Raw genomic sequence first — 12,017 nt, 5'->3', positions numbered from 1 at the left:
ATGGAAAAAGAACATAAACAAGGATCAACCAATTATTAAAGCTCTACAAAGCTCTAATTTCAAATATAAATCATTGGTTAGTTCCTTGCTGTTACCATAAATCAGGTTCAATATATGATAGTTTTAATCATTTATCACAAACTGGCAATATGCAAAATATTTATTGGTATTGTCATTGGGACATTATATTTTTTTTGCATGTATGCCTCTCACATAATTAGTCATTAAAATAGTAAGTGTTCTAGTTAAAGAGTAACCACATGTTTCTGGCATGCAACCAAAATCTGAAGGTATTTTGATAGGAGCAAATGTATATTATAGCAAAACCAAACATTATTCTAATAATTGAGCCAGTGAAATAATTTTGCCTTTACTCATTGTAATTTGTAGAATTATTAAAAATTAAAGGATTGAGGGCTGGGGCTATAGCTCAGTGGTAGAGAGCTTGCCTAGCATGTGTGACTCCCTGGGTTCAATACTCAGCACCACATAAAAATAAATAAAATAAAGGTCCATCAACAACTAAAAAAAAATTTTTAAAAATTAAATGATTAAAAAAAAATTAAAGGATTGATAGAAATCCACTCTAAAATATATTACACTGAGATGAAATTATTTGAGAATAAACCAGTGTTAGTAATGCAAGCCAATCTTGGTCTATCTGTATTTTACTTTTCTTTGTAATCTTAGTAGAGTAGTAAACCAAAGAGAATTATAATTGAGATGTTTAAATCTTTACTAAATATAAAATATTGACTTTCTTACCAGAGATGGGAATTTTACCATCAAATATATTTACTTGAGCACTGAATTGTTTTAATTCCACTTATTTTTAAATGGAGCAAAATTATAAAATTTTAAATAATTCTTTTCTACCTTGTTTCCTGAATCCTCGCAGAATTTAGTAAAGAAAAATCCAGCTCTGTTTTCTACATACAAAGATTGCAACAAATTTTCCATGTCGTATCCTCCTAGGGCATCAATATTTGCTATGGTTTTAACCTAGATAACAAAACAGAAATCTATCATCCTCCCAAAAGCATTGTAATGTTTAATAGCATTGTACAAGTGGGTTTCCTAAGTTCTGCCAGCCTGTCACTTTCCCACTGTACTATGTTATTTTGTTTTGTACTATACACGTCATTAATGCAGTCTGTTTGCAGATGACTGTTATAAGATTCATTTATGGAGCCAACTATAGCAGCAAAATTCATTCTTTTATAAGCCAATCTGATTTCAAACTTGATATCTTAAGTGACTTCCCAACCTCAATTGTTCGAATTTTTCAGGCACAGTGATGGCATTTGAGAAGTCTTCCAAATCTCTGTTGGTGGCCTCTTCTCTCCTACTTATTTACTGTTATTTTAGCCTTGAGGTGCTGCTATTATAGCTACAAGAGGATATAAAAAGAACTATCTTCAAGGCCTCTCAGTGCTGCTCATTATCTGTCCTTAGGGAGTCCCTCTTTGGACAGTGCCACCCCGCATAGGTCATGGCCTACAGAGTGTAAAAGGCAATATAAGTTCTCATAAAACTCTACTGTTTATGGCTTCTCTGACAACAATGCTAGCAACACTAATGCCATCCTTGAAACATGGAGAGCTATTTCTCCAAACACAAGAGTGACTCCAGAATATGAGAGGGCATATGCTATTTGCATGAACTCTGTTATTTGTTCTGTGGAACTCAGATTTCTTTATAATCTGAAATGGAGTGTGAAAAAATTTAGGATTTAATTAAGGCTCTTGCTCTCTATTGTATTGTCTCTCTACCTTTTTAACTGCCTGCCAAACAAATTCCAAGATAAGAATTTGATGTTTTATGATGTTTAACTATTAGCATTCCAAACTAAAAAAATAATTACTTTAGTAGGAAAAACAATCCTAATAAGAAAAAAGGAGAACTATTTGCTAAAAATAGAATAAAGTTACACAAAATTACAGCTAAGTGTTGAGACTATATTGGGGCTTCTGAGGTTTCTACTTAAAGTATAATACTTATGAAATCTTCATCTAAATAGGTGCATTAAATCCATGTTATAAAGGCAGCTGTACTCTGGGAATACTCTGCCTTTTAAAATTTTTATATTTCCATGGGGCTGAGGTTGTGGCTCAGCAGTAGAGTGTTCGCCTAGCACGCGCAAGGCCCTGGGTTCAATCCTCAGCACCACATAAAGAAAATAAATAAATAAAATAAAGGTATTGTGTTCAACTACAACTAAAAAATAAATATTAAAAAAAATTTATATTTCCAAAACCTAACTTCAAATATTATTTAATCAACACTTAAGAATTTAAAAATACTAAAGGGTGCTATTTTGTGTCTGAGGTATCATCATACCCAAACCAGAACAAATAGTTTTTATAATAAGTGAAACATGAAACTTACTTACAAAAGGAAACATAGAGGACAGGAGAATTTTTGTGTGAAAATCCTTTGTCAAGGAAAAAATAAAATGTGTTGCTTAGTAGAGAAAAATATGGTGAATCAATAAAAAATTTTCTAACATCAAGGGATACTGACCAATGAGAGAGAGAGAAGATTATCCAGTCCTCAAAATACGTACCTTAGGTTCTTCTGTATAAGCAAATCTTGTATCCAGCTGGGGCTTCAGACATTCAGAAATGTCAGTAAAAGATGTTAAACGAATAACTTTGCTGCTTTCTGATATGTGCATTGACCTAAATTATTGGGATCAGAACCAATTGATCAACAAATTTTGTGTGCAATTGGTATATATGGCACCAAAGAACTTCCTCAAAATGATAGAGAATCTGTGAAAAAGATATAACTAACATCATACTTAATAGTGAAAGGTTGAATGCTTTTCCCTAAAATTGGGAACAAGGCAAGGATGTCTGTTGTTCTGCTTCTATTGAGCACTGTACTGGAGGGTCTAGCTAAGGCAATTAGAGAAGAAAAATAAATAAAAGTATCCTGATTGAAAGAAAAAAATTAAAACTATATTGATTTTCAGATAATATGCAAAATCCATTAAAAATATACTGGAATAAGTTCAATAAGGTCACAGGATACAAGATAAATATACAAAAATATAAATAAACAAATTGTATTCTGTAGACTAGCAATGAAAAATCCAAAAATGAAATTAAGAAAACATTTCCAGGGGCTGGGGTTGTGGCTCAGTGGTAGAGAGTTTGCCTAGCATGTGTGAGGCCCTGGGTTTGATCCTCAGCACCACATAAAGATAGATAAATAAAATTAAAGGTTAAAGGTACTGTTATCCATCTACAACTACAAAAAATATTTTAAAAAGAAAAAGAAAACATTTCCATTTGCAACAGCCTCAAAGAAAGAAAATCCCCCCAAAATATTTAGGAACAACTTTAACAGAAACATTCTCTCCTAAATGTAGTGACTTTAACTGTTACTCTGACTCACTCAAATCATTATATCAAAAATTTTTTAAAGCCACATTCTTTTTTTTAATATTTATTTTTTAGGTGTAGATATATCCAAATTTTTAAAAAGGGTAATCTATGGAATATTACACAGCAATTAAAGAAACATGCTGTAGATACTGGCAACAACTTGGATAGATCTCAAGGAAATTAAGAGTAAAAAAAAATCAATCTCAAAGGTTGCATTCTTCATAATCCCATTTATATAACATTCTTGAAGTGACAAAATTATAGAGTTAGAGAACAGCCTAGTGGTTGTCAGTGGCTGGAGGAAGGGGAAGGAAGGCAAGTGGTTGTAAGTATTAAATGGTAGTCCAAGAGATCCTTGTGATGGAACTGTTTTGTATCTAAAGTGGTGACAGTCACATGAAAATGCACCTGTGTTAAATTGTACAGAACTAAACACACACATACACACACACACACACACACACACACACACTAAATGCATATAAAACTGATGAAATTTGATAAGGTAGCTGGGTTATATAAATATCAATTTCCTGGATCTGATATTGTACTCTAAATACACAAGATGATACCACTGGGGGATATTGAGTGAAGCATGTATGGGCTTTATATAATTCCACTAAATGTGAATCACAGTTACTTCAAAATAAGAAGTTAAAAGTAGAGTGCTCTAATAATAATTGGTTCATCTTCACCTTTGAAATATTCTTCTACCTGCTATCATTTGGTTTTTGTCTCTTGGAATTTACCTTACAAAAACTTTTTCAATAACTCTGTCATTTACAAATAAAAATGTATACTTTCTGGCATTAACTTGACTACTTTGCATTTAACATTCTTTTAAAATTCTTCCTTCCCTTGGTTTCTATGATCACCCTTTTTTATATGTTCATTTCACATCTCTCAGACTTTTTGTCCCTCTATTCTGATTCTGTATTCTCTGTTTTATTGTAAAATTTGATAACTTAGTCCTTCTCCTTCTATAATACTCTTTCTCTCTTGTGATCATCCCTCCATGCCCACACTTCAACTGCTTCATAAAGTATAATGCTTCCCAAATCTATTTATAGTTGATCTCTTCCCTGGACTCCAGACCTATATTTTGGACAAGTATTCCAATGTGTATCTTAATGTAGTTCTAATTTTTTTTAAAGAGAGAGAAAGAGAGAATTTTTAATATTTATTTTTTAGTTTTCGGTAGACACATTTTTCTTTGTATATGGTGCTAAGGGTGGAACCTGGGCCGCATGCATGCCAGGCGAGCGCGCTACCCCTTGAGCACATCCCCAGCCCCTGTAGTTTTAATTTTTTATGGAGATATACTTTATACTTTCAACACAAAATTTGTGTTGGCAAGGATGTGGAAAAATAAGAACCCAACATGGTTTTATCTCATTCTTCAAGAGAACCCTATGCTCTATATTAATTCATTCAACAAATACTAGAACACATACTATGTGTCAGATACTGTACTCAACACCAGAGCATTCACCTAGGCAGTGACCCTAACTAAACTCATCTGCCTCCTCTAACCCTGTTTTTTCTCTTTCTGAACAGAAATTCACAGAAGTTAATGTAAAAATATTTTTTAATATATGAAAAAAAGCTCAAATTCAGTAAAAGTAATAAATGCAATTTCAAAAACCTATCTGAATATAAAAGGTAACATATATGTGTTTGTAATGGTATGGTAAAAAAGGCACTCTCATGCATGCCTTGGGGAATATAAACAAACTGTAACAATACTTCAGAAAGACAACTTGGTAATATCTATAAAAATTTAAAAAGTATGTGAACTTTGATTCAATTCTATTTATAGGGATTTATCCTATAGATATACATTTATATGTGAAATATAGCAAATGTACAAGAATATCCATTGTCATGTTGTCTGCAACAGCAAAAAATATTGAAAATAATGCCTTGTCCTTCAATAGAATATAAACACAATGTTTTATAAAATGAATGATAATCAGACATAAGAGGAAACAAGATGATAATAACAAGAAACAAAATAGATAATGGCATATCTATTGCTATAGTACATTTACTGCTATTTAAAAACTTCTAAGATTCATTAATAGAAAAAAATAAACAAATTACAGTATAAGTGTAGAGCATGACATTTTTTTTCAGTGCTTTGTATAAAACCGAGAGCCTCATAGTCTACCCCTGAACTCCACCACTGTCCCTACTATTTTTGAACTATGTGTATATTTGCATGTTTAAAAAACAAAACAATTTAATTTTAATAAGTGACACATCAAATATCCACTTGATTTCTAGTACACAGAGAATAATCTCAAATTCTTTAATGTGACAGATAAAAAATTCCACATTCTGAACCTCATTTATCTTTTTAGCCTCTCTCCTGCTGTTTCATGTAATATATCCTAGTCATAACAATGTAGTTTCCAAAATTCCTATTTTCTGTGAAACACATGCCTCTATATACATTTTCACTTGTTTCATCACCTGAAAAATGCCTTCATGGATATGCAATAAAAATCAACTAATCTAATGCAAGCAAAGTATCAACAACATAAAAACTGCCTGGTACAGTGGCACATGCCTGTAATCCCAGTGGCTCAGGCAGCTGAGGCAGGGGGTTTGAAAATTCAAAGCCATCCTCAGCAAATTAAAAAGGGCTGGGGATGTGGCTCAGTGATTAAGTGCCCCTAGGTTCAATCCCTGGTACAAAACAAAACAAACAAATAAAAAACCTCATTAATTACTACTTTTGGAAATAATAAACAAGGTGATTTGACCAACTCTCACTCTGAGGACAAAATTTAAATACCAATAATCCCATTGGAAATAAAGAACAAAAAAAGGTAAGTATGTTAACAAGCCTAAATTGATAAAATAATATGCTATATTAAACAATGACAATATTGGAAAGTCTTATGAGTTCTTAAATATGAGAAATATAAATTATTGAATAGGATAGAAAGCAATCTTCTCTGGGAAGTCCATATTGTACAGCTCATGACAGGTCAAAGATTGGAGGTACCATCTATTTAAAGTTACTAACATATGGAATTACACTATTAATTTAGAATCTGTATATTAAGTATAAGCTTTTAATACTTATCAACTGAAATATAAGAACCCACATAAAATCAATGTACTGGTTTTCTACTTAATTTTTAAATTCTTCAAAATCTTACCACTGTATGAAAGCACTTGACACACACAAAATTTCACCTACCCTTTCTCAATCCCGTCATCCTTTGAAGAAACTAGATACAAAGATTCATTCTTCAAAGGCTTCTGAGTTGCTGTTTTTACTCTAGGTAATTTCTTGGCAGATTTAGGAAGTTGTAATAAACTGAAGTCCTCTTTCTAAAAGTGGTAAGATAATGAACAAAATCAAAAGTGAGCAAAATGGAAAAAAAATAGAGAATAAAACATCATTCTGTACACAGACCTCAAATTTCTTTTGATCACTAGAGGACTTTTCTTTCACTGTACCCCCTTACCATGTTTCTTACTAAAATGGAAATTTTCTCCTTCCCCAATTCCCAGTTTTATGCAACCCGCAGAGTGAAATGTCATTACAAGTTAGATTTAAGGAAAGAAAAGAAGAGCCAAAAAATTGTATGTCCTGACTCTACTGCTGTGAAAGCAGAATCTGCTGGAGGAAGCTGGAGGAAGAACTTGACACTTAAAAACTGTCTATGAAGATGACGACACACACGGAAGAATACTGATGATGTTAAAAGAAATAATCAATATAAAAGTAGAAATGCATTAAAATGAAAAATTCATAAGATGCCTATGAGAAAACAAATAATAGTTACATAGAAGGAGATAATATCAGAATGATTTGTCTCCTATTTCCAAATTTATAGTTTTATTGTTTTTATATTTGTGATATTTTATTATCCAGAACTATAAAGTGTATATATACTCTACATACCTAACAACTACTAATAATTTTTAAGGATTCTACAAGCAAAATTATTTGCCTAAGTATGTTCTACATATAGATTCCTAGATATCAGGGCTCCTAATCTCCTTTAGTAATCCAGAACACAGCATGACATTAATCAAACACTCAATAAAAGAAAGGCCCCCATAGGAAGTTGAGCTTAAGTAAGAGTGGTCCACTTCATGCTTTAAATATAGCCCTTGCTGCTCTGCCACTGCAACTTATTTTTAAAATGGACAAGTAGCTTTCTCTTTCTCTCTCCCGTTCCTCCCTAATCTCTCCCCTTCCCTATCTATGGGAAAATAGGACTACGTTTCTTCCCCTGTTTAGGCAGATTTATCTGTCCTTGAGTACACACTCCCCACAGGAAGGAAGTAATCCAGACTTTGGGGAGAGCAATTAACAAGTAAATTACCACTCCAACAGAGAACACGTGGAAGGTAGCTTTTGAATCATCTCTTTAAAGCCCCCTGTTCCTGCTGATGGGCAGAATCACAGTGTTTAGGATCGGAGTCCCCTGTGTTCCTCCCTTGATAGCAAAGCAAAAAACCTTTTTTCCTTTTTCCCCAAACTGTGCCTTTGTTACTAGATTAGCAATGGGGACAAAGACCAAGCTTTCAGTGATACTTACAGTTAAACATAGAAAAGTAATCGAATTTATAGAAAAAGAAAATAGAAGTGTGGTTTCCAGGAGGGGAGGGAGAGTAGGGGGCATTGTCTCCAATGGGTGTGCCGCCAGACTTGCAAGATGCAAAGTCTGACACTCTGTTCCACAAAAGTGGACAGCCACGACACAAGTATTAACTGTACGCTTAAACATAGCAGAGATGATGTCATGCCATGTGCTTTTTACCATACACATGCACACACAAAATTATAGTGTATCATACAGAGAGAAACCCAAGTTAGAGTTTTTGAGCTTGCTGGCTTGGGTGGAAGCTAGAACAGGGATGGGGGGGGGCGGGGGTGGGAGCACGGACAAGAGAGCAAATAGAATTGAGGAGGAAGGTAGAGGAAGAAACTGTACCATGACTCTGATGGTGGTTATACATTGTACACTTTTGTCAAGGTTCACAGAACTATACACTGAAAAGGGCATCTTTTATTGTATAGGAATGATATCTTAATTTTTGAATGGGAAAAAAAAAATGGCACTGAGTGCTTTCTACCAAGGAGAGAGGGTGAGATCAGAAAGCACTGTCAAGCTACAAAATATCCAGGACAACAGATGGTGCTAATTCTCTGGAAGCCAAAGGCAACAGAGGAGAATCCATGTTTCTACCACTTTTTCACACAAGCTAATCTCTCTCCTTTCCTTTGGCAGTGTTCACTTATTCAAGGTCCTTTTCTTAACCACATCTTATTTTCTTTCCCCAGTACCTCTCCATTTGAAGTTGTTGTTTATGCAAATGTTTGTATGCTCTCAGTGATATGTTCCCTGAAGTCTGCCTCCAAGAAGTGTGCTCACCTAGTAACTGGGTTGCTGAGTCACATGGGCGAACCAGGAGGAGTAATCAGTGGAGTGGCATACAGTATAGCCACAATATGCAAAGGAAGCCAGGAAGAAGTAAAAACAATGGATGAGCAAATACTTGTGCACTAAAGACACACTAACACCCAGTGTGGTCCCCCCAACGCAGCCTCATGAGAGGCAGCCATTTAGAAATGAAAGCCTTGGGCCCACCCCAGAGCTACTGAACCCTGATCTCTGTTGGAGACCAGGAATCTGTTTGAACAAGGTCTTTGGTGATGCTTAGTGTGCCAAAGCTTGAGAACTAATAGCCAGTAGCTGTGCTTCCCATACAAGTCACCTGGGAATCTTTTAAAAAGGCAGGTTCTAAACCATGGCCCTAGTATTCAAGGAGGGTTGAGAACCCTCCAAAGCAACTCCCTGATTTTTCAGTGACCCTGATACATTCCAGATCAATTAAATCAGAATTTCTGAAAGTAGGATTCAGGCATTGGTATGTTTTAAAATTTCTCCATGGACAGAAGAATTGTAATGTCTCTCTAGCTCTAAAACACTATTTGTAGAAGTAAAACATTCAAAACCTCATTAAACATCTTCCTGCCTTTAAAAATAAGATATCCTGAATATAAAGAAGAGGCTGTGTATAGTCAATGGCAGTCAACATTCTGCAATACCTTTAAAGCCAACTAAGATTAATTAGGCTTCTTATTATTGAAATGAAGGTATAGTTATTGCTTCTCTGTGCCAAAATACAAAGGACTATTTATTTATTCTATTTAAAGTCAGTTAATTTTTCTTCTCTTTTCAGATTTTCTCCTTATCTTCTACATATGCAGGTAGACCCAATACTTTTATTTTTATGTGATGTTGAGGATTGAACTCAGTGCCTCACACATGCTAAGCACTCTACCACTGAGTCATAGCCCCAGCCCTCCCTTAATCTTTTTATGCTTTTAATCTTATTCTTCCTCAGATGATGGAAACTCACTGCCTATAATTCTGCTGTTGCAACTTCCCATTCATTCTTTCAATTTACTAACCAGTAATTACATGTCAGGCCCTGTTTTCTGGCACTAGGGACAAACAGGTAACAAAGAAAAATCCCTTATATTCTATAAGAGGTAAAACACAGTAAACAAACCGATCACATGCTCATAAGCACAAAAAAAGCAAAATAAGCAGGGTGAAGGGCACACACAGAGATAGATGGATGTGTATGGTATTCTACATAAATGCGCATACAGAAGAGTCAAGGATTAAGTGATATTTGAGCAGACATCTAAAGGAGATGGGGGAGGCCACGTGGACATCTGGAGGACAAGTGCTTCAAGCAAAGAGAACAGTAGGTGCAAAGCCTGAGGTTTTTACATGCTGTATCAAAGAGGAAAAAAAAGGGGGGGGGACCAGTGTGGTTAGGATAGAGTAAGTTGGAGAAGAGGGTAGGAAACAGGGTCATCAGGACGGCAGGGGCCTGTATAGCTACACAAAGAATGGATTTTATTATGGGAGAGGAGGCCAATGGAGAGTTTGAGCATATGAGTGACATAATCATACATTTTAAAACCATCACTTTTGCTGCTTTGTAGGCTACAGATTGTAGATTTTTCCATTTCCTAACTGTGGCAGCATGTCCATTGGGACCCACCAGCACTCCAATAAAGCATGTGATAAAACCAATAGGAGGATCAGTGTACAACACTCAAGCATGGATATTTAACTGAAACCAAAGAATAGACTGGACACCCTACCTGGACCTCAGTTATATGCGGAATGCAAGATTTAGGTCTTAATGGCAAGAGGGTTGCCATTTGTGGAAAAGGATCAATATCTTTCCTTGGTTTCTCTTGACGGAGGTGCCAGAATTTCAGTTCAGCTGTAGCATGTTTTGTTGAGGGTGAATGAGTAACACAAAATCTTGGTGCCCTGTTTATTGGAAAAACAAATTTAAGATTAGAGATATTAAGATTAAATTAGACAATAAGCCTCAAAAACAAAAGCCTACAAATAATCTTCAATCAACAATCAATCTTAGTATATCCCTTTTCTAATAACTTCTATTCTTCTGCTCCCTAGCCTTAAAAAATATTTTTCTATATGTCAACTGCCTGTGATTCTTTTTGCTCATATAAAAAGGCAATTGTGCAAGAAAATATCATAAAATAATCTGTTATTAGCTGATTGATAAGAAAAAGAAAAATGTATTGATGAAGGAAGATTTAAATAACATATTTTCTAGTAAAATAAAAAACATACTGTGATAATTTTAAAGCAGTTTAGTATTTATAGTACCAATAAAAAATTGGTAGAATGGGGAATTAACATTTTTAGACATTATAAACATTCTTTTGTAATGCTCAGATATGCTACTAAAGTGGGTTATGATTCAAGTTATCTATTTGCAAGTCTTAAATTTGAAGATAGTAATTAATTTTACAACAATTTATATAATTGAAAGACCAATTCTACTGCAAGAAACTTAGGAAGAAGAATGTCTGGCACGATGTCAAGGCCACACTTAATTGGTTGGATATCCTGGTACTCAGTCTGTGGGTTAACTATTGTACACAGGGTTAACTCCAGCTGTCAAGGCCTGTGGCTAATTGGTTCTTGGACCAGGTTTTCCCCCAGATGCCACAGCCCAAGGACTAATTTTTATTCCATATTGCAGGACCTGGCAGAAAATTACTTCCCTTTATGATAGGAAGAAGGTAGATATCTTCTCAGTGAGAACAAAGCAAGAGTGGAGGAGAATCCACAGTCCAAAAGTAGCTTAGAATCAGGAAGCATCCCATGTAATCTCTACGGTCATGGTCATTCTGTCCTACATTTCAGAAGCTTTATTTAGCACACTTGGAGATATCCAAAATTACTTCCTTTCACATGTCAATCAGTAAGTGGGCATATCCAGAAATGCCTTATCAAATACATCACACATCTGATGGCCAGGAAATGTAGGTGCCTCAATTTTATGATTAATATCATTAAAGTATCTTGATTTGACTCCATAAATCCTTACTGCCCTTACCATTATAATTTTACACTCATTTCATTCACATAACATTAGTCTTTGATTAGCCATTATGTGAATTCACCCAATAATATGGGCCATTTCGCAGTGAGTCCGAAACTAGTACTGTACTATTTTTGATGCTGCCATTGTATAAGTTCTTGTGTACATTTGTACACACCTTAATTCTCAAGTTCTTGTGAGTGGGAGAAA

At 34.7% G+C, this 12,017-nt stretch overlaps 1 protein-coding gene across 1 annotated transcript in view; it reads right to left on the bottom strand.

Annotated features, from left to right (window-relative positions):
- Positions 1 to 12,017, bottom strand: part of Rgs22 (regulator of G protein signaling 22) — a gene marked incomplete at its 5' end in the record, with an annotated part of 89,131 nt that overhangs the window by 61,041 nt on the left and 16,073 nt on the right. Inside the window, 4 exons of the mRNA XM_026384481.2 lie at positions 877 to 1,002; positions 2,567 to 2,681; positions 6,604 to 6,737; positions 10,546 to 10,720. Coding sequence (XP_026240266.2) covers positions 877 to 1,002; positions 2,567 to 2,681; positions 6,604 to 6,737; positions 10,546 to 10,720 — 550 coding nt within the window. The remainder of the gene's footprint in view (positions 1 to 876; positions 1,003 to 2,566; positions 2,682 to 6,603; positions 6,738 to 10,545; positions 10,721 to 12,017) is intronic.

This window comes from Urocitellus parryii, chromosome 7 (assembly GCF_045843805.1).
Source record: "Urocitellus parryii isolate mUroPar1 chromosome 7, mUroPar1.hap1, whole genome shotgun sequence".
Classification (NCBI taxonomy): domain Eukaryota; kingdom Metazoa; phylum Chordata; class Mammalia; order Rodentia; family Sciuridae; genus Urocitellus; species Urocitellus parryii.
This window is presented reverse-complemented; position numbering and strand designations above follow the sequence as displayed.